Source organism: Toxorhynchites rutilus, chromosome 1 (assembly GCF_029784135.1).
Source record: "Toxorhynchites rutilus septentrionalis strain SRP chromosome 1, ASM2978413v1, whole genome shotgun sequence".
Classification (NCBI taxonomy): Eukaryota; Metazoa; Arthropoda; class Insecta; order Diptera; family Culicidae; genus Toxorhynchites; species Toxorhynchites rutilus.
In genome coordinates, this window is record NC_073744.1 from 186,775,358 (window position 1) to 186,799,526 (window position 24,169).

A 24,169-nucleotide genomic window follows, 5' to 3' on the forward strand; every position below is an offset into this window, starting at 1 on the left:
ATACACGGTGTTCGCCTGGCACGGATCGATCCGTCGGCGGCGCACAACAAGGCGAAGAAGGTTGCTCTGCGTGTAGAAACATTTTTCACCCGGTCCAAACCGTGTTTCAGTGGCGTACGAGGCGTTGCATCGATCAGTTGGGTTCGGTTCGGTGTTCTAGCGTCGCCTGTAGTTCCCGTCGTTCCGGTACACGAGAAAACCAGCAGCAGGGTGTGTGGGGGTTTGAGCATCACCACCGGTACGTGGTACGGTACCTTAATTAATATTGTCGGTCGACCCGGACCGATCCGGAGGTGCCCGGAGGTGGAATATCTGTGATAGCGTGTGCGCGAGAGGTGATCAATGTGTGAATAAGTGAGCGAAAATAGGCGCGTGGCTCACTCCTTCAGCTCAATCTGGCGCGCGATCAGGAAGAAGCTATGGAAAATTAATTAGTGCAAACAATCGAGCCTACAGCGAGCAATTAGTGTGATTAGTGGGCTTAAACGTGAGCGTGATCGTGAGGGTGTGTGTGTTTGTCAAGTTGAAAACCTGTCGAAGTCGCTCTAAGCTAGATCGCCGATAATGTTGGTGCCACCAGAAATGATTGCCGTGCAGTCGAAGCTTATCTACCAGATGAACAAATACTGCGCCGATCGGGTGCAAGCCCGCAAGGCGCAGATCCACAAAACCATCCAGGAAGTCTGTCGCGTGGTACAGGATGTGCTGAAGGAGGTCGAGGTACAGGAACCTCGGTTTATTTCCTCCCTCAACGATTACAACGGCCGGTACGACGGACTGGAAGTGATATCCCCGACGGAGTTTGAAATAATCATCTACCTCAACCAGATGGGTGTGCTAAACTTTGTGGACGACGGAACTCTGCCCGGATGTGCAGTGCTGAAGCTGAGCGATGGCCGCAAACGCTCGATGTCGCTGTGGGTCGAGTTCATCACCGCTTCGGGGTACCTTTCGGCGAGGAAAATTCGCTCCCGCTTTCAGACACTGGTCGCGCAGGCCTGCGACAAATGCGCCTACCGGGATTCGGTCAAGATGATCGCCGACACCACCGAGGTGAAGCTGCGGATACGAGAACGGATAATAGTACAAATTACACCGGCCTTCAAGTGCGCCGGGCTGTGGCCACGGTCCGCGTCGCACTGGCCGCTGCCCCAGATACCGTGGCCCCATCCGAACATTGTGTCCGAGGTGAAGACGGAAGGGTTCGATATGTTGTCGAAGGAATGTGTGGCGCTGCAGGGGAAGAACTCGGCGATGGAGGGCGATGCGTGGGTCCTCAGTTTCACCGAGGCGGAGAACAAACTGCTCCAAGGTGAATATGGTTGATTTCTGAACGCTTAGTTGTGATAATGTTCTAAGTGGAATGCCTTTTTTCGATAGCCGACGGGATTTGGCTGCCAAACTAAACATCAGTCAACCTTTGTAGGCACACATAATTTTAATTTCAAATGTTAATTTTACAATATCCGGTTCATCTTCCGACGCTCAAATCATCAAATGAAGAAAATGAATCTACCTTAGTTTCGTACATTTGAGACCAAAAATTTAAACAAATATTTATAATTATTTTAGAGGCGAATGAAATGCAAAGTTTAAAGCCTCTCAAAAACAAAGAATCGAATCGAATAATTATTTTTCATTGAAATAAATTTCAGATTTGTAAACAGAATTTTGAAGGTGGAATATTGAGCGCAAATAAAATCACTTAAAAAGATAGGAACTGTATAAAAATATCATTCCTGAACAAATTTCAACAAACTTCAGTTTGTGAATGGTTTTACAATTTTTATGGTATGAAAACAAATTCTATTTTATAACTCAACTCAGCAGGCGCTGAGAATATTTATAGTGACATAGTGTAATAAACAGAGATGTCTAGTTTTCTTTCATTTCATTGTTTGTGGAGCATTTTACAATTATCGATTCATTCGAATAATAATTATTATACAATTTTTCATCCATATGCCGGAACCCGATCGGATTTGAAACTTTGCAATCCGTTCTAGATCGGCTTTTGCATTCTGCAATCCGAACGAGATCGAATTCATTAAATGCAACAATTGCATGCAACATCGTGAATTTCAAATCTGATCCGGAATAGGGGTGAATGTCTTCCAGGAACGAATGGATACTTGTTTTTTGTAGTAACAATGAACAGACATTGTTAATAAAGAAGATTACGATGTCATAATTTTAAAAGTTACATGAAATATATATTTTCAAAATAATCATCGGAAACAAGATTAAAAGTTTTCGAATGAAAACGAACTTTAGTGTATATACAACAATTTACCAAGGAGTTAAGGAGTATGTTCATAGAATCATTGACCACTATAACGGTAGATTTTCCCTGGCATTCTGAATATTTAATGGCTATATATCAAGTAACATAAAAAATATTATTTCTGAGATTCGTACTACAAGTCGATCACAAACTCCGAGTGGCATATCATATCGAGTTGCTGATCCTAGATGATCGCTGTAGGATAAAAAATAATTGTAACACGTTGAACCCAGCGTCGGTCCCTAAGGGCCGACGTTAGGTTTTTTGGTTAATAGTCTGACAATTTTGGCAGTCAGTTCACAGTGAACTCAGAAGATGCTATGGGATAGCTTGACGGGACAGCAAGCGTTTCTTCTTGAGATTTGACTGAACTGAAAGATTTGCTGCGACTTCTTACAAACATGTCCGAAGAAACTTTTGAATAGACGAAGCTAAGTGAAATACCGATATCACAAAGAGGTGATTTCATATCTGCAAATTAAATCAGTTCGTTTTTATTTGAAAAACTGGTTATGTATTAATTAATTATCAACTAGATAATCGACCAACTCAAACCTATGTAGGGGAATGAGGCGGGACCTTCATTATTATTATTATTATTATTATTATTATTATTATAGCAAAGCGCTGGCTGACTGGTACTGCCATTTACAAAATAAAAAAAAACACAAATAGTCAAATTTCTGACTATTTTCCATTTATACAATAAGTATCTTCGGGAGTTGGGACCGACACTGATATTGTGCAAACGGTTTCGATGGGGTCTGAATGGAAAGAGCAGCTAGAAAATTTCGAAGCTCAACGTATCTATCTATATATATATATAAAAATGGAGTGATGTCTGTCTGTCTGTCTGATTCTTATAGACTCGGAAACTACTGAACCGATCGACATGAAAATTGGTATGTAGGGGTTTTTGGGGCCGGGGAAGGTTTTCGTGATATTTTGAGAGCCCTCCCCCCTCTCTAAGGGGGGGGCCGCCATACAAATGAAACACAAATTTCTGCATTACTCGGATATTAACCAAGCAAACGAAACCAAAGTTGGCATGTGAAAGTTTTAGGGTGCAATAAATGTTTCTATGATGGTTAGACAGTCCTTCCCCCACTCAAAGGGGGGGGGGCTGCCATACAAATGAAACACAAATTTCTGCATTACTCGAGAATTAATCAAGCAAATGAAACCAAATTTGGCTTGTGGAGGTTTTAGGATGCAATAAATGTTTCTATGGTGTTAAGATACTCCTTCCCCCTCTCTTAGAGGGGGCTGCCGTACAAATGAAACACAAATTTTTGCATTACCCGAGAATTAATCAAGCAAATTAAACCAAATTAGGCATATGGAAACTTTAGGATGCAATGAATGTTTCTATGGTGGTTAGATACCCCTCCCCCCTCTCTTAGGGGTGGCTGCCATACAAATAAAACACAAATTTCTGCATTACTCGAGAATTAATCAAGTAAATGGGCGGGACGAAGTTTGTCGGGTTAGCTAGTTAATAATAAATGTTGCATCAGCTCCGTCAATGCGAGAATGTATCTATATAAAAAAGGGAAAGCCAAATGAGTTGATAAGCGCAAAACCCATAGAACCCGTCTGTATTTATCTCTGCCCATAGAGCAATATAGTGGAGGGAAAAATTGGAAAATTTTCGGAAAACTCTGAAGAAAGGTCTTCTTAAATTTAATTCCCATATGTTCGAAAACTACATCATGATAAGCGTTGTTAGTCTATTTGATTTTTGCGCTAACGAAATTGATCTTTGTTCGAAGGTGGAAATTGAAGCGAAAATGATTCTCGTATGGAAAATGGAAATGATAAAGATCAATCAATTAAGAGTTCGACGATTGAATCCACTTGGTAAGAAAACGAGAATGCTCGAAAGAATTCATATAAAAAAAAATAATTTCGGGCGGGACGAAGAGAGAATGCTCAAATTATTCACTGAAAACTCCAGTGATTTATCGAAAATTCAATTGATAAGTTATAAGTGTTTACAGACAACACTGCGAAAATCCAGAGAACGAACAAAGTAAAACTGTTTGTGAGCAACAACAACAACAACAACAAGTTGGGATCAAATTTAGAACAAAAAAAAACATTTATTTACAATCACCCTTATTTCGGAATACGATTGTTTTTTTTTTTTGCGCTTTTAAATCCGTTGAACTCGAATCCAATCGAGCTGTGCAAATGTCTTGCATTGACGCAAAACAAACGTCAAAATATTTTTTTCTCATTTGTGTAAGAGTTTACTCTCTATCAGATTCGCAAGTTCGGAGGCAGTTTTAAATTGTTAAATTTTGAATGAAAATAAAAATTTGATGGTGTATTGAAACACGTATTCATTTTCTGTTAATACCTTAGTATTTTTGTTGAAACTTTGTCATTATATCTTGAACGGAAATTGTCCCTGATAATGATTTTATATCAACTTCATTTTCACATAAACCTTATCATTATAATATAAATTCACTATCAGGCACAATTTCCGTTCAATAAGTTTAGTGCGAAAAATTGATTTTATTTAATTATTTTTGTTCAAAAATGAACTTATTTCACCTGAAAATCCATTACCACTTCCACTTCACTCAAACGGAACACATTTGATTTCCGATCGAATCTTGCTCAAACAGAGTCGATAGGATTGCAGAATGTAAAATTGCGCTCGGTTCGGACAAGTCGGACGAGTGATTCGATCAGATTCCAGCAGAATGATGGACAGTTGAAAACTGTTGTTAACATTCGTTAGAAAGAGTATAATAAACTATTTTCTAACAAATCTTTATTGTTTATTGCCAGATTTGTTGTTGTTTACAAGAAGTATGAAAATATCTCCGATTTTTATCACGTGATAATATTACACCTCATTGTGAGATGAAGTTGGAAAGTGTTTGCTAAGAGTAAAAAGAAGAAAATAAACGTGAATCTATATCTTCTTCGGTCCAGGCCGTGTATGTGGCAAAGTATGCGAAAAGCTTTAATGCGTGCTTATTTGCAATGTGTCTCTTGTTTCGCTCGTTCATATTGCTATAGCATATAGGGGAAGTGGGGGCATAGTGGTCACCTTAAGGAATATGCCCATTTCCAGCGTCCACAAACCCACTCAATTCCCGTTTCTCGAAGAATATTATAGTTCAACTCATTGTTCTTCAAGATATATTTTATTATCTGTATTATAGTGATTTTCAACTCATTTGGCTGGTTCGTCACTTTTTACATCCATTTTTTTTTGGAAAAATGTCGGGAGAATTGAACTCGTGACCTTTAGCGTGAGAGGCATGGATGTTACCACTACGCCAGATAGCCTCCATTCTTCAAGATAGAAGACGGGTTCTACTATAAAAATTCGAAAATGGGATAGATTTAGGCGTTTTTTTCATCCAAATTTGTTCAAATCATATTTGATATAGTAGGTACATGTATGAAATAAGCTTAGCCTATTCACCTTAGAATCTCAATTTTAATTATCTCATGCATACAAAAACGTAATAAGAAACACATAACGTTCCGCATAATGAGGCTTGGTTTAGTTGGAGTGACATATTTATCTAGGGTCAAAGCCACAAAAGGATCTTCTTTAAAAGCAGAATGTGAATGTTTACTAAACAGAACATTGTAAGTTGTTATTCACCTATGACCACTTTGCCCCCAAACATCGAAGTAATTTCTATGCCAATTAATCGCTGAGTTTAAACAAAATATCTGTTCACCTCTCCTAGAATATTTGAACAGTCGTCCAAACTGATGATTTATCCAATATATCAGCTAGAATAAACTAAAGGGCCTGGCCGGGTAAGGGAGTAAAAAGTGCCCCCAAACCAAATCACTAGCTGTATGGCAAATATTGTAAAGAATATTAAATAAGAAATTTTGGAGGTTTATTTGAACCCCTATGTGGTTTGACGTAGGATCTATAGTGAAAAACGTACTTTTTCGTTTATTTCACGCCGTCCTCAACAGATCCGAGATAAAAATTTGAAAAAAATACTGAATGTGCATCTTACTAAATATTGAAGTTTTGAAAACAAACTACCAAACAATCAGGTGACCACTTTGCCCCCACTACCCCTACCAGCCATACCAGTCTTATCGCAAAATACTTAAAAAATAACTTTTGAACTACTGAACCGATTTCGATGATCAACATATCAAATTAAAGCTAGTCTTATCGGAAAAATTATTATACTGGCGAAAAAATGGTATTTTCTCTTAGAAATTATTGATTGTGTTTGTTTTTCATAGTTTTCATGGTACATAACATATCCAAAATTCGAAGAGAGAGAGGCGTTTTTTGTTCTTGAGTTATGTTTTTTTTTTTAAATTAACCGATGGTTCGATAAATCATTTTTCCCATTTTTTCCAAAAATGACTTTTTTTTAAAAGGTTATAACTTTTGAACTATTGGGCCGATTTAGATGATCGATATATCAATTTGAAGTCAATGAGTTGGTCTTTTTTAAAATACCACGCGCGCGTGAGGATTGGATTCCAGTAGCATAGATGTAGTCTAGTCGCATAAGAATATTGAACGGAAACTGAAAACATGTGAGCTATGATAAATCATAACTTAAAAACGAAAAACATCATCTCTCTGATATTTGGATATGTTATGTGGAAAAAAACCTCAGCTTTCAAGAAAAAAATATGAAAAAAGGCGCCCTTTGTCCCGCAATAATGTAAACAATGAAAAACAATTACAATCAATAATAACGAAGACAAAATCCGTTTTTTTCCTCAAGTGTAATATTTTTTTCTAACTAGATATATCGGTCATCTGAATCGGTCCAGTAGTTCAAAAGTTATGAATTTTCGTGGTGGAAAAAATGGGGAAAAATTATCTTTCGAATCATCGGTTAATTTCGAAAGATCATAACTGAAGAATAAAAAAATGACGCCTCTCTGATTTATGGATATGTAATGTGAAAAAATCTCAGCTTTCAAAAATATATTTAAAAATTATAATGGGTTGTATCTAGGACACGACCGCAGTTTTCGACGTAGAACTACGGAATTATTTTATTCAATTCACTTGTTTATCATTTCTGATATTATTTATTATTATTTATTAGTCGAGTAGAGTCGAAAGCTATCAGCACTTATCGTTTATTTGGTTCAACTCGCATCAGATTTTCTCCTGATACCACTCAGATGTCGATCGCAAACTATGAACCCTTTTGCTCCTATATTTCGCTTGAGATGTGATCGAACCCCGTAAGGTTACCCTGCTGGAATTTGAAAGCATAATTTCATTAAATATACGTTTATCTGAATAAATGCAGTGTATATCTATATTCCAAAATTCTGGATACTCTTCCATATCCGCACTAGCACAAACAATTCTCGTATGCTGCTCTTCTTTGTCGTAGCACACCTCGATACCGAGGGCTTCCTCTCCTTGTGTATGTATGTGTGTAAAAGCAGCATTAGGCATGAATGATATCCGCTCGTTGTGTTATGCTAGCTCACTCGCATCTGTGTTTTCATTCTATTCTATTTTCGGTTTCTGCCTCTAGTCCTGAGAAGGACCTTTGTGAAAAGAAATTCTATTCCATACTCCTCCTTCACCCGTAAAGAAAACAATCCTCTCCCACTCGACGCTCTGCCGCAACCATGTTGCTTCGATGACCACCAAACAAGAAGTGGTGTGGCTTCGAATCGCTGATGGCTTATTTAAACCAAATATATTGAAACCGGGCAGAAACGATTGTCAGTTGCTCGTTATTGACAGCTCTGTTTGGGAATGCACACAAATCGGCAGAACAAATGTATGGGAAAATGAGAATGCTTCCAGTTGTCATTAATTTAAACAGTTTAGGCATTGGTGGACTGTACTGTATAGTATATCAAACAAATCTTAGAGAATTTCCGATTCCATTGGTGTGCAAATTATCAGAATTTGTTCGCTGTGAAGATAGTTATTAACGTTAACTTTATTTCATAAAAACGTGACCTGTTTTCTGATTTGGCACCCTTCCTGAAAGACGTAGTTCTACGTCAAAGTCCCGAGATCATGTAAACTATAAAAAACCAATACAATCCATACGGTTATTTTAAGGCTCATTTAATTTAATAAATCGGGATGCCAAAACATGTCCAAAAAATAGATTTCGGATGTACGCTGTCGATCAAACGATGTATAATTTTTTTTGTCCTAGAAATCGTCTTATAGCGGCTTTGCAGCCTTCAGCATTTTTTTACCTCTGGGATTTGCTACGCGTTACGGTTCGGTACAAACTGTGTCTCAAAAAATCATCAAATTCAACTCTTTCAATTTTCGCCGTGTCTCTTGTTGACGACTTCGGATTCTGTTTCCAATTCGTTTCATCATATCAAACACCTTAGATGTGGGACAATTTAACAGTTTAATCAAATTGAGAGCCAATCGTGCAGGATTTTCATTGCCAGCGTGCTGGACCGATTCGCGACGCACTTATTTCGATGACGCTATGATGAGAATGAATGTGAACTTATCCTAACAAGAAAAGCCTATTCTACACACTAAAGGGTGTGTCACATCAAATTGCATCACGGAAAAAACGCTGTAGAAATTCGCCCAGTAGACCGACCCTTTGGAAAATTTTAGTCAGTAAAATAAAAACTATTAAACAACTTTTGGCATTTTCTTTTTATTCATACTTCGAGCCTAAGCCCGTATGCTCGCACCTTCCTCTTTACCCCGTCCATAAGGTTCTGTACAACGTCAAGTTGTAATTTTTTTTGAACAGAAATCCATTTTCTCTTGAAGTCCGCCTCCGATTTGACAACTTTTGGGTTCTTCCGGAGGGCCTGCTTCATAATCGCCCAATATTTCTCTATTGGGCGAAGCTCCGGCGCGTTGGGCGGGTTCATTTCCTTTGGCACGAAGGTGACCCCGTTGGCACGAAGCGAGATCCGGCCAGAAGATGGTCGGGCCCTCGTGCTGCTTCAATAGTGGTAGTAAGCGCTTCTGTAGGCACTCCTTAAGGTAAACCTGCCCGTTTACCGTGCCGGTCATCACGAAGGGGGCGCTCCGCTTTCCGCAAGAGCAGATCGCTTGCCACACCATGTACTTTTTGGCAAACTTGGATAGTTTCTGCTTGCGAATCTCCTCCGGAACGCTGAATTTGTCCTCTGCGGAGAAGAACAACAGGCCCGGCAGCTGACGAAAGTCCGCTTTGACGTAGGTTTCGTCGTCCATTACCAGGCAATGCGGCTTCGTCAGCATTTCGGTGTACAGCTTCCGCGCTCGCGTCTTCCCCACCATGTTTTGCCTTTCGTCGCGATTAGGAGCCCTCTGAACCTTGTATGTACGCAGGCCCTCCCGCTGGACGAATGAACTTGACAAATTCAGCTTATTGGCGACATCCCGGACCGAACTTCTCGGATCACGACTAAACTGCTTAACTACGCGCTTGTGATCTTTTTCACTGACGGAGCATCCATTTTTGCCATTCTTCACCTTCCGGTCGATGGTTAGGTTCTCGAAGTATCGTTTTAGTACTCTGCTGACCGTGGATTGGACGATTCCCAGCATCTTACCGATGTCCCGATGTGACAACTCCGGATTCTCGAAATGAGTGCACAGGATTAATTCACGACGCTCTTTTTCGTTCGACGACATTTTTCCAAATTTACGAAAAATTGACAGTGAAGCATGGCCAACGTGATCTATACGCTGTTATCTGATTATAAGCGAAAGCTGAAGATATAATTCCTAAAAATTAAATTTCTACAGCGTTTTTTCCGTGATGCATTCCCTTTATTCACGTAATGCAGTGAATGAATAAAATTTTTTTTTTTCTGAACAATAATATGAAACGCTAATGAAAAATAGTGATAGCAATTATATTTTATATGTAATCTTCTACATAAAAATGGTTCGATTATTTTTTACATGAATACTGAGCGTTCTAAAAGCGCATACAAATAACTAAAAGTGACTGTTGCTACTGCAGTATATAATTTCTGTTGGGTTGGGTAAGATGAAATTGATTATTTTGGGGTAAGTTTCAGGACTTCATTCAGCATAGTGTGTATCAGGGCCCAAAATCTTCGAAGGTGAAAAATGAAGACCGACTCTACTCTCGGTAGCTTCGCTTTGACTAGAACTGCTTCGGCAGTCGCCGTCAACAAAAAGTGAATTGACTAGAAAATGAATTGACTAGCGTTGACTAGCGAGGATGACTGAAGAACTAGTCCACCTAGTGGTTATTCTAACTGACTCGACTAGGACTAGGAACTAGGAACGAAATTCATACCAGCGTACGCAATCTTATTTTTACGTCCATATAAAGAGGAACGAGAACTTGATTTCTGATGCAAAAAAGTAGTTACCCCATCAATGGACGGTTTATTGTCTACCTAACGTGAACTCAAACCAACGAACTTAGACATTTATCAAGTATGCTTTAAAGGTCCTCGCGTTAGTATTAGTAAACAGCGTGCAAAATAGCGCCCGCGCACACACTGCACGCTGCTTTATACGTGTGAGTAATTTTCGTGAACGATACAAAACAATGTAGCTCAACTGTAGCGCTTGTCAAACCACATCGATGCATGCATACGTGATACATGGGAGAGAGGGAGGAACGAATTCGTTTTGGGGGAAGTCACTTCAAAATGCAATGAAGACAATTTGACTGGGAAGGACGAAATGATATAGTCGAGTCGGTAGAGGGGAATAGCGACTAAACGCCCGACTGACTGTTTAGTCGTTTTGGCGGAGAAACTGCGTAAAGAAGCCAAAAGTCATTTTCTTGTTCTTCTTCTCCTTCTTCTTGAATGGCGTTAACGTTCCCTGTGGAACTTTTGCCGTCTCAATGTATGCATTAACTAGCGTCATTTATTAATACTTAGTTGAGATTCCTTAAGCCAAATGACCACCGTGCAAGTCGAAGGAAATGTCTCTGACGAAAAATTCCCCGGCCAGAACGGGAATCGAGCCCAAACACCCGGCATGATAATGTGAGACGCTAACCACTCGGCCACGGGTACACTAAAGTCATTACCAACTGAATACGGATATAGTCAATCAGATAGTCAGCTGACTATCCTCACTTGACTATGACTATGCAGAGCCCTGGTTGGCATAATTCGATTTGAATCGAATATGCACCTTTTTGTTCGATAGCTTATTGTTATTTCAAAGATAATTCCATTGATGCTTATTTCATAGAAATCCCCGTCCATTTGGCAATCCCAGCAAACACAAAGCAAAACCTTTCTAACCGATAGTCTTGAAGTTATCGCAAGTGACGTACATGTCATCATAAGCCGCCCTCCCACTTCAGAACGGGATCGATTTTGTTACAATTCACATGAGGTTAAATATTCTACGTATCGTCACAATCACATCGAGTGACTTTTTGTATTCAGGCTTATTCAAGCGACAACAAACGGGTCTTTTGCAATGTACAAATTGCTGGACAAATTACACGCAGAATCTGCTGAACAGCTCTCGGAAGTAGCAAATCATTTTCTCTGTGCAAGTTCCGACGATTCGAACTTCAAATAGTCAATAACGGTGCCGGCCACACCTTACTTGATATTAAAATTACCGGAACGGAATCGCCGAAACTAAAATAACTCATACCATATCGATAACATAAAGACTATTCGCAATCGCTTGGTTTGAATGTTCAGCCTTATACGAGAATGGGATTTCCAACTTTTTTACAGTGTTGCCAAAAATATCAAAAATTGGATAACAGTTGCATTCCCATATCAATTTAGTGAAAAATTATACTTTCGATTCTTTTTATATTTTTGTTTCTCTTGCGTCCTCTTTTCTGTTCTCTGAAGATAGGAAATTTTGCCCCGCAAGTTCCACCCCTACACCTTTTTGTGATTCTCCTGCCATCTAACATAATAACGGCTAGCATAGAAGAGCATTCAATTGTTTTCCAACCGTAAGGCAGTTAACAATCAAATTAGGAGCAAATAACAAATAACAACCAAAGCAGCAGAAAAAATATTCAAAATGTTGGAACCTGAATAGATATACATTAATACATACACACACAAAACCGGAATAAACGCTATGTTATAATATAGGAATGTATAATTTTATCAATATTTCAGTACTGTTAGTGTTTGAATGATATCAGGGTTTAATTATAGGGCTTTATTCCCGTATACACTTCACAGTGAAAACGGAATGAAGTGTATCCGCGGCGACAACGATATGGGGTTGACATCTGGGTACAAAATTAGTTTTTACTTGGCTTACTACTCTATCAGAATAGCTGGCCAGAGCGCAGTTTTAAATTCCGTTATTTATTTACCTGAAGCACGTCTTTCTTACCCTAACTTAACCCTTTTTTTCTATACACTTACCGATATTCCCACTAAAACTTATCATTATGATATAAAATAATCTTCAGGTATAATTTTTGATTTTTGATTTTGAGATTACTTTACCACATGAAGGAAACAAAGTTGTCCATTCTCATTTCTATTGGAAAATTCTGTCTGTAAACCCAATATTATCTTTCACGCATCTTTAACTCGTGAAACGAAGTTCAATGACGTGTCGACCATTTCGTTTTCACCGTGAAGTGTATACGGGAATAAGGCCCATAGTCTCTTGATAAATAAAATGAACCAAAAATTTATTTTATGTATTTCAACACATCATACTCCTGCTATCAAATCTACGTTTTCGAGTTTTCTTTGCTCTCTCCACATTTCATTTTTCTGTGCATACCAAAATAACAGGAAAATACTTATTGTTTAAAATATGTGACATTCGGTTGAATAATTAATGCAAAAAAAAATGGTACAGCTCAGAAAATGATACGAAGAACACATGTTTCTCTCATGGGAAAATAATCTTCCGAAATGTTATAACATTTAGCAACCTTCACATCTCGCTTCCCTGTTATCTAGCACTTGATCGACGAAAATACAGAAAGAAGAGTAAGAATTTCATTCAATTCAAGTTTTTCAATCGCTGCTGATGATTTATAGTATGATATAGTAGTTCGCATAAACGAATATGTACGGTATACGATGCTGGGTTTAAAGTCGGCCGTATCAGACTGCAGTAGAGAAACGTTGGTAAATCATATTTTCCATTGTGAATTCATTGGAAAAATGTATGAAATCGTGTAGAACATATATTTCTACATTAAATATGAAGCTTTTTGGGAAGAAATATATATTCATTTTTCATTAAATTATAAAAGATAAAAAAAAATCCACACAAATTCAGGTAATTTTGCACGCTATTTACTAACGCGAGGACCTTTATAGCATACCTGGTCACTATCTAAATACGTTGGTCTTAGACTAGGATGAGTGGCTGAAAAGAGCAATTCTTAGACCCCCCTGACAGCTGAGATGTGAGCACTTCCGGGCACAATCAGGACGATGATAGGCGATGCCAATAGGCATCGGAGGAGGGCTTGTTTTGGATAGTTTGTCAAATTATACGTTAGGCACGTTAGGTTCCTCGGTTGTTGGTTGTTCGTCACCAGATCGTACATTACAAATGATACCATCATAAATAGTAGATAATCTTAATCAAAATATCTCAACTTCGCGTGCTTTCTGAATTAAAACCCAGTATAATTATTATATTTTAGTTCTTTTCAATAACGGGTGTTAAATATAAAATTTTTTCAATAACATAAAGGGTGTGTCACATCAAATTGCATCACGGCAAAAACGCTGTAGAAATTTAATTTTTAGGAATTATATCTTCAGCTTTCGCTTATAATCAGATAAGAGTGTATAGATCACGTTGGCCATGCTTCACTGTCCATTTTTCGTAAATTTGGAAAAATGTCGTCGAACGAAAAAGAGCGTCGTGAATTAATCCTGCGCACTCATTTCGAGAATCCGGAGTTGTCACATCGGGACATCGGTAAGATGCTGGGAATCGTCCAATCCACGGTCAGCAGAGTACTAAAACGATACTTCGAGAACCTAACCATCGACCGGAAGGTGAAGAACGGCAAAAATGGATGCTCCGTCAGTGAAAAAGATCACAAGCGCGTAGTTAAGCAGTTTAGACGTGATCCGAGAAGTTCGGTCCGGGATGTCGCCAATAAGCTGAATTTGTCAAGTTCATTCGTCCAGCGGACCAAGCAGCGGGAGGGCCTACGTACATACAAGGTTCAGAAGGCTCCCAAACGCGACGAAAGGCAAAACATGGTGGGGAAGACGCGAGCCCGGAAGCTATACACCGAAATGCTGACGAAGCCGCATTGCCTGGTATAGGACGACGAAACCTACGTCAAAGCGGACTTTCGTCAGCTGCCGGGCCTGTTGTTCTTCTCCGCAGAGGACAAATTCAGCGTTCCGGAGGACATTCGCAAGCAGAAACTATCCAAGTTTGCCAAAAAGTACATGGTGTGGCAAGCGATCTGCTCTTGCGGAAAGCGGAGCGCCCCCTTCGTGATGACCGGCATGGTTAACGGGCAGGTTTACCTTAAGGAGTGCCTACAGAAGCGCTTACTACCACTATTGAAGCAGCACGAGGGCCCGACCATCTTCTGGCCGGATCTCGCTTCGTGCCACTATTCAAAGGACGTGTTGGAGTGGTACGAAGCCAACGGGGTCACCTTCGGGCCAAAGGAAATGAACCCGCTCAACGCGCCGGAGCTTCGCCCAATAGAGAAATATTGGGCGATTATGAAGCAGGCCCTCCGGAAGAACCCAAAAGTTGTCAAATCGGAGGCGGACTTCAAGAGAAAATGGATCTGTTAAAAAAAAACTACAACCTGACGTTGTACAGAACCTTATGGACGGGGTAAAGAGGAAGGTGCGAGCATACGGGCTTGGGCTCGAAGTATGAATAAAAAGAAAATGCCAAAAGTTGTTTAATAGTTTTTATTTTACTGTCTAAAATTTTCAAAAGGATCGGTCTACTGGGCGAATTTCTACAGCGTTTTTTCCGTGATGCAATTTGATGTGACACACCCTTTATAACAAAAATTTAATTTTTTTTTCATCGATTTCAGTATTTTTTATTAATAACATAATGTATTTTCTTCAAAAAATGTCAGTGAATGTTTGAGTAAGGGCCGTGGTCTGCTGTTCGACGCAACTTTGTCGCGATTCTCTCACAAGAACGTTGTACGGCACTTACGTCCATTTCCCGGATACAATTCCGGATTCTTGTAGTCAGTTGCTTCGTGTTCTTGGCCCTCCAATTGTTTTTATACACTAGGGCACTGAGTGAGCCAAAGAAATCCTCTATTGGGCGGCACTGGGGCAAGTTTGTTGGGTTACGATCTTTCGGTACGAACGGTATCTTTTTCTCCTCAATATACGCCAGCGTCTTCTTGGCGTAATGGGGAGACGCCTTGTCCGGCCAGAAGACGTACTTCCCATCCGCGTGATGCTCGTTCAGGAACGGCAGCAGGATTTTATCGAGGCACTCTTCTCGATAGATTTGTTGGTTGATTGCCAGTCCGCTCGGCTTAAACCAAGGCTTTGAAATGCCCCGGTCGGAAATGGCGATGTACAACATGCTTGAACTTGTATTTCACTTCAGGCGGTGTGGATGACTTGTCGCTGGAGTAGTAATTATCATTTCCTGTAATATGCGTTTTGGACAGCGGAAAATAGCTTTCGTCGTCCAGAACGAAAGACGTCCCGCGGTAGTTTTTGATCATCCACCGGCACTGTGATTTAACCGTCTCAATCTGCTCCTCCGTGTACCCCGGCGACCTCGTCTTCTTCCTGCAGACGATTCCTTCCATCTTGAGGGTCCGATGGATCAATACGTGGGAGCAGCCATATTTCCGACCGGCGTCACTGTTGCGTCCTTGTTGTCATATGCTTCTTTAACGATGTCTTCCTCTGCTTCGTCATTATCGTCACCGGACGACCACTTCCGACCTTCCGCTCTACGTTCAGGGAACCCAGTATACGATATACCGTACTGACAGGTACATTTTCTTCCTTAAAATGTGCAACCGTGAACTTTTTTCCTTGCTGGAAATGCGTTTCGTAGAACCGTACAATGCGTTCGCGGAGCACGTGCTGTTTCGACGCCATCTTTGCTTTGACTAAATTCAAACTAGCAAAACCAAACACGCCTACTGTTTCTAGAGAGCCCAAAGAGCAATTTTCTTGGAGAAAGAAAATTTTACGCTCTTTATTTGAGTTACTGAAAGGTATTGAGAAAATTCTCATTTTTTATTTAACACCCGTTATGATCTCTCGTGGCTGAGTGGTTAGCGTCACACATATCATGCCAGGAGTTATGATCCGATTCTTGTTCTTGTTGGGAGATTTTTCGTCAAAGAAATTTCTTCCGACTTGCATTCTGAGAGTTTGTTCCTTCATAGAGTTCAGTTTTGTGAGATAATCGCAGAAAACCGGTTCAAACTACCAAAACTAACAAAAATGTTACGAATTCTGAACAAAACATCGCGATTCCGCTAATGCTCTTATCTGTGTAAATAATTTTACAATATAAATTTTTAATTTCGAACCACTTTGGATCGTAACAACGATTGACATGACTTTCTAAGAAGAATCAATATTCAACGAAGCGTTCCCAATTTCGGCAGCCTTTTTAATTTTACACAATCAGCTACAAATGATTAACCTGTCCTCTTTGTCCTCTCCCGCAGGTGGCTGCCGGCGGCGCTGTCTCAGCATCCTGAAAACCCTGCGCGATCGGCACCTGGACCTGCCCGGCAATCCGGTCACGTCCTACATCATGAAAACCCTGCTGCTGTACGAGTGCGAGAAGCACCCGCGCGAGATGGAATGGGACGAGAACTGTATGGGCGACCGCATCAACGGTATCTTCCTGCAGCTGATATCGTGTCTGCAGTGCCGTCGCTGTCCGCACTACTTCCTGCCCAATATGGACCTGTTCAAGGGCAAATCGCCGGGTGCGCTGGAGAATGCCTCCAAGCAGGTCTGGCGACTGACTAGGATTATGCTCACCAACTCGCGGTGTCTCGAGGAACTGTAAAGGCGGGTCCCCGGTTTCCTCGGAGGGGTTGCCTCCAAACAAGTCAAAATACTACACGAATGAGTGAGCGAAAGAGAGAAAGAGAGATCGAGTGTTTCGTACTAGTTCAAGTCCTAAATTATAACCTACTCAGTATACTTACACGACAATTTGTGTTGAAAACGAAAAACAGCGCGGAGAAATAAGAATCGCATAAAATAATGAATAACTTATGTCTAACCTTTAAGGAATCAATGTATACCTAAACTCGTAGCATGTAAGCGAAAAACTACCGAACAAATGATGTACTAGCAAAAATATAAAATTATTAAGAAAAGACAAGCGGGGACGAATTCAAAGTTCCGATTCTCAAATGGCATGGAATAAACCAATTTTAATCATGATTAAACTTTCTTTTCTGGATGGTATCGCCATCTTATGATCCGAACCTCATTTTACTTAATAAGCTACGGGGTTCAGCTTGGAGTCTGTCAAACGAAAGCGAATCGTAACACACGCAACGCAAAAAAAATTTCCTAGCGAATTTCAAATACAGAGTATTTATGGGAAGCCTCGTGTTTTGTCTAAATCTGCAAGAAAATGGGTTTCCACGTTCCAGTACCATTATTTTCGATACTTAGATAACAATGCTCCGGAAAATTGCTGGCGTTATTAGATGCAAATGATGACTTGGATGCCAAGCGTATCTTTGAATCGTCTACATGAGTGAAATTTTAATGGAAAAATAACTTTTCCAATGTGTTTCATAATAAAATGTAGTGTGAACTGACTGTAGGACAGATGGAAAATCGCTCTCACACGTACAGATTTACAGAATTTTTGGTACATATTCTGTACGGTACAGATTACAGATCTCGTACAAAAGTACAGATTGGTAAAGATTTTCTGAAGTGATAATTAAAGCCTGTCCACGTTAAATTTCGAACACCAAGATGATGCCAGTAAAACAAAAATTCACGTCATACAACAAAACCGATTGTTCATTTCAGTAAAATAGATTTATATCTAAAACAAGGAAAGCTTTCTTCGATGTTAATTACGTTGTCTGTAAACTTTACGAACTTTCTTGGGAACATCTGCCATTAGGTTCCGTACAGTATTCACAGATATGCTGGCGGCGGCGCTTTTCCATCTCCTCTTGAAATCATTAATGCCATTCGCTTTTTTCTTAGTTTCGAATAGTTTTCGCTTAATCAGAGCCCAATACTTTTCCACTGGGCGAAGTTCTGGACAGTTCGGTGGATCTGCTGTTTTTGGCACATATTTGACCTCATGTGCACTATACCATTCCAGGATGGATTTTTCATAGTGACAAGAGGCCAAAACTGGCCAAAACAACGCTGGAGAGTGATGGCTTCTTATGAATGGTAGCAACCGCTTCTGGATACATTCCTTCTCGTAGACATCTTTGTTGATAGTGCCGGTAGAGACGAAAGATTTGGATTTTCGGCCACAACTGCATATGGCCTGCCAAACCAAGTACTTTTTGGGGAATTTAGAGTGCTTCTTGGTCTGGAAACACTCGGCTATGGCTTTCCTTCGCATTGCAGTATAAAAAGCGAGACCCGGATGCTGTTTGAAGTCTTCGAGAACATAAGTTCCATCGTCCATTATGGTGCATGAACATTTTTGCAAAAACTGGGTGTAGAGCACCTTAGCACGGCTTTTTGTAGTGAAATTTTGCTTATCATCACGATTGGGCACCTTTTCCACTTTGTACGCCTTCAGTCCATGCCTCTGCTTCACTTTTTGTACATATGATTTTGATTTTCCTATCTCACTCCTTGGCAACTGTCGAATGGTTTTTTTATAATAATGACAACAAAACTCAATACAGTAGAACCCCGATGTATTAGCATCATCAAACGCACGAGTGATTCGAGGCTTGCAAATGTCTATGTATATTTACAGCAAATGTAGTATTTTGTAGTAAATACTATAATATTTTTTTGTAGAAAATAAATGAGTATTTTTTCATGCTAATTAAACAGATTTTGTCTACAAGGAATATTTGCGATGGTACGGATTTTTGGAAGGAAAATTATAGGAGGTTGTGCTCAAGACACGACCACATTGTTGATGTAGAACTACGCTGTAGTTTAATTCAATTCGCTTGTTTATAACTGCGGATATTATTTTATAATGCTACGAAAATTTTGAAATAACCATTCTACCAGTTTGGTCGTCCTGAGATGTTTTTTTATTGTAGAATCATTTGACGGTAATTGTTTGATGATTCATTCTTGTGCTCGCGAAACAATCCATGCTCCAGATAAGCACAGCTGTCATCCAGAGTGGAGAAAGTTTTGCTACTGACAAGCGAAACCAAATCACATACAAAATTTCAGAACGACATTTACTTTCTTGGTGACTAAATAAACGAAATAAACTCTATCTGTTAATACTAACAACCTCGAAAAGAGTAGCACTGTTTCATAACGCACACGGGAGCAGAATCAAATGGGATTTTCACGAAGGTTTCTCACGAAGAATGAAAGCGAGATCCACTGTTTATACTCTAGGCAAATATTCCCCTTCGTTCTTCTTCTTTTCCTTTGTTCACGGAGACTTTATATATATTTTCCCTTCGTTGCTCGTCGATAAGTTGTTCGTTATTGACAGCTCTGTTCGGGAGAGCACACAAATGGACAGGACTAATGTATGAGGAAATGGGAATGCTTCCAATTTTCATCAATTTAAACCATATACAGACTATGGGATTGTAATGTGTAGCATATCAAACAAATCTTAGGGAATTTCCGATTCGTTTGGTATGTAAATCGCCAAAATCCGGTCGCGGCAAAATTAAAGTTATTAACGTTAACTTTATTTCATAAAAACGTGACCTGTTTTCTGATTTGGCACCCTTAATGAAAGACGTAGTTCTACGTCAAAAATGTAAGAGGTTGTGTCCAAGACAAGACCGCTTCGTTGACGTAGTACTACGCTGTTATTTTATTCAATTCACTTGTTTAATTCCGGATATTATTTTAGAATGCTGCGAAATTTTAAAAATACTTGTTTAGTAGAATAGTTTGGTCACCCTGGAATGTCAGTTGATCATAATTAACTAATGATTCATTTTTGCCCTCGTAGAACAATACACAAGCTCATCATATGTCGCATGTCATGTCAATGCATTGACAATTTGTCTCGAACGCTATTCTCGCAATTGACATACACTCGGCTACAGACGATTATATACTTGTTACATCATTTAGAGTGTTTGCTACTGGCTAGCGAAACCAAATCACAAACAAAATTCCAGAACAACATTTATTTTCTTAATGACTAAATAAACTACAAGTGATATTAACCTCGAAAAAAGTTGCATTGCTTCACTATGCTCTAGACTAGATTAGAAGCCATCCTTGTTGAAGGCAGTTTTGCGACAAGCACACCAAATAACTCATAACATTCCAGCACGACATTCACGATGGTCTAGCTTGATGATTCCTCAAATAATTGTGTGGCGCAGAACATTACCATCTGCTTCGCCATAGCGTCAGTTCTATGCATTGATACAATGCGGAGATGGGAGTGAGCGGAGGGGATAAAATGTCAAGGGCACCAACGGAGCCCTTATGATGACGGAAAACAAGCGATATTCACTGCTTCGAATATAGAAAAAGTTTGAATATCTGCCTCAGCAGAGATCCATTACTCATACCCTAGCGCAAATATTCCCCTTCCGCTATCTCCGCTCCTTGTTTGTGTTATCACGGGTGCATAATTTGCACCATCAAACAATCATCCCACAACATTGAAACAATAGGCGAATGGAGCAGATACAGATGGGGTTTTAGCGTAGCTTACAGGTTACACTTCTCTCCGTTTTGCTCTCTTCTCAACTGAAGCTCTTCCTTTCAATATTGTCTCGATTAACACGGCTGTCATCCTTGGCGGAGAGAGTTTTGCTGCTGGCATGCGAAACCAGATCACAATCGAAATTCCAGACGCAATTGTGTAGCTCAGTACTTAATGTCATGACCTCGGTTTGACGCAATGATTGCAATACCAGAAACATTAGCGAGTGAGCAAGTTGGTTGCGTCCACAGATCGAAAGGAAACGAAGACGTGTGACGACGCATAACAATACAGAACAAGCAATGTCTATAGAACGAGACTGAAAGTTTCCCTCGGTAGAGATCCAATATTTATACTCTAGCAAATATTTCCGTTCATTGTTCGTATTATCACGACTACATAAGTCGGTCGTTATTGACGACACGGGTAGGTAAGCTCACAAATGAGCAGAAAAGATGTATGGGAAAATGGAAATGATTCTAGTTTTCATCATATTAAGCCATTTACACACCAGGGGATTGTAATGTAAAGCATATTTAACAAATCTGAGGGTATTTATGATTCATTAAGTATGTAAATCATCAAAATCCGTTTGCACTTAAAATAGTTATTCGCGTTAACTTTGTTTAATAAAAACTTGACCTGTTTTCCGATTTGGCACCCTTAATGAAAGGCGTAGCCCTACATCTAAAGGACAGATAAAAGAAAATTAGCCCTTCCAGTGCAGATGAAAATGTGGCAACACTGCTCACAACATAGAAGAATATATTTCGAGAAACACGAACTGCGCTTTTGAGAGCCACTCGAATGATGACCTGAGAATATTGGTTTACCGTCTACAGCTGCAAATCCCTTGCCACATTGAGAATTTTCTGACAATTTTATCAGAGAAAAAGAACTTAAATTTGCTAGGGACATCTCCTCAGGCAGTGGCCTTGTATAATTTCAGAACTGTAAGCTGTCCAACATTCATTTTCACGTACGTGTACAACTGCGTCTTTTTGCCACCAAATTTTGCTTCGGCGTCTTGTTTGGTTATTTGCAGGCACGGAAATAACCTTCTCGTGTACGGATTCTCCGGATGGTACTTCGGTTAGAGTTATGTTTTTCGGCGATGTCGTAGTCTAAGAGTCAGGGGTTCACTTCAACTGTTCTCAATACCTTCAACCTCAGCTTCCGATCGCAAGTTTATGACGTGTCCTCTGAACCATCCGAACAACTGTTGAACGTTCACGGAAACGTTTCGGAATCAAATCGCGAAAAGGACCAAAGTGTGAAACGAATAAATGGGTAACTTGGCAATGACAATCGAGGATCTGCCAAGAAGTAGTCATAAACCCGGTTCTAGTGATCCCGGATTGCAATAGAAAGTCGTGATCCTGCGGATTAAGAAGAGACATAATTTGGAAACCTACAAGAAGCTGAAAGTCCGGAACAGCAACATCGTACTAAGACGAGGGCTTGAAAGCTTTCTGAACGTATTCTGGATAATCCCAATCACTGCATCTTGATGGATGGCGGAATATATGTCAAAGAGGACCCCAGAACGCTGCCGGGGCTTCAGTTTTACATTAAATCAGTAGAGGAGATTGTTCCGACTACGGATACGACTGTTGCGGTGGAAAAATCGGCCAAAAGGTGCTAGTTTGATGAATTTCCTGAATTGGTTAGACTAAAATTATTATATTTGTGTTTCCTAAATGAACCTAAATGAACGAAAACGAAGGTAAGTAAATTGATCTGCAATCCCTAGAGAGCATTAAAATAACAATACGATAAATAAACGATTATTTTCAATAATGCAAGATGTCCGGAATAAAGACCACATTCAGAAGATGATTCTAATTCCGAACGAACCCTAGGAAGCAAGCAAGGATTTTCAAGTGGAAATGAGACGCCAAAATATCACTTTTATTCGCCTTTTTCAACGAAATTTCACAAATATCCACTGCACCCTGACACATTATACTCACATTCACCGGGAGCTCCCAAAAATGTATATTTTAATTGATAAATAAATTGCTGAAAATGACGTTTTCACAGGGATGTGATAGGTAATTAAATGTAAACACAAACATTGAAAATAATTTTTGGCAGCGCACACTATGTCGCTAAAAAACACTGTACCATCTTCATTACCTATTCGCGACTACGAAGCTGAATTTGACAGCTTGTGTGCGTGAAGCGAATGTCAACAAAGAATTGCAAAAAGAATGTGATTTTTAAACGCACCGTTTTAACGATTTTTGCTGAAATTTTCGTAATGGTGAGTATGTATCGAAAGAACTATCCTCTAGGATGCTTATTTAGTGAAATCACATAAATTTACTGCAGGGGAAAACGTTTTCTTACCGCATCCAAAGGACACTGTCTTTACTTGTGAAAAAGTAAACAAACTTTCAGGATACTAAATTTTAATAAAAATTAATAATTGTGTGCAAAATTTATCTTCCAAACGGTTGGAAAATGAGTTTTCCTTATGCAGTGAAAAAAAATTTGCCGTAGCTTAAGCTAAATTTAACTTATAAGTGTTTTTCTGTGACCTTGTTTCATGCATTATCAGGAGTTCGATTACGCTGCGGGTGGAAGCCGTTTAATCGTCGAAGCGAAAGAGTATTCAAAGCTGAACATCTTTTAATAGTTGGTGTTGAAGAAGTTCACGATGAAGGCTTCAGTATTTTCTCGTCCTACCTCCAGTCATCATCTCCAAGCTCGGAACCCCATACAATAAAAATTCGTACGAAAATCTCCTTCTCCATGTATGTTTTATTTTATTTCTTTATTATTGCACATTTTGCACCAAGTTGGACTGTTTCACACTTTTTCAAAAGTGCGAAAATGTGAATAAAAGTGCGACCTTGCATCAAATCGATTTGCTGTCTTCAGCGCACTTATTCGTTATCAATCGAAGAATAAGTGCGCTGAAGACACCAACATGATTCGATGTTAGAGCGCACTTTTATTCGTATTTTCGCACTTATGGAAAAGGCCGAAACAGTCCAACTTGGTGCAAAATGCACAATAACGTGTTTTGAATCATAAGTAATTAATTCGCCTCTGTGCTTAAGGAATTACTTTGAACTCATCAAGAGGCTACTAATAAACGACTTGTTCAATAAAGGTAGTTTCAGGGAAGAAACACTTTAGTAAAGGCCTAT

The 24,169-nt window shown here is 39.6% G+C and overlaps 1 protein-coding gene across 1 annotated transcript; it reads left to right on the forward strand.

The window, feature by feature from the left end:
- Positions 1-56: 56 nt before the first annotated feature.
- On the forward strand, positions 57-17,578 carry LOC129762530 (protein mab-21). Its single transcript, XM_055760918.1, has 2 exons — positions 57-1,312; positions 16,855-17,578. The coding sequence occupies exons 1-2, from the start codon at positions 565-567 to the stop codon at positions 17,202-17,204; spliced, it is 1,098 nt and encodes a 365-aa protein (XP_055616893.1). The 5' UTR covers positions 57-564; the 3' UTR covers positions 17,205-17,578.
- The last annotated feature ends 6,591 nt before the right edge of the window (positions 17,579-24,169 follow it).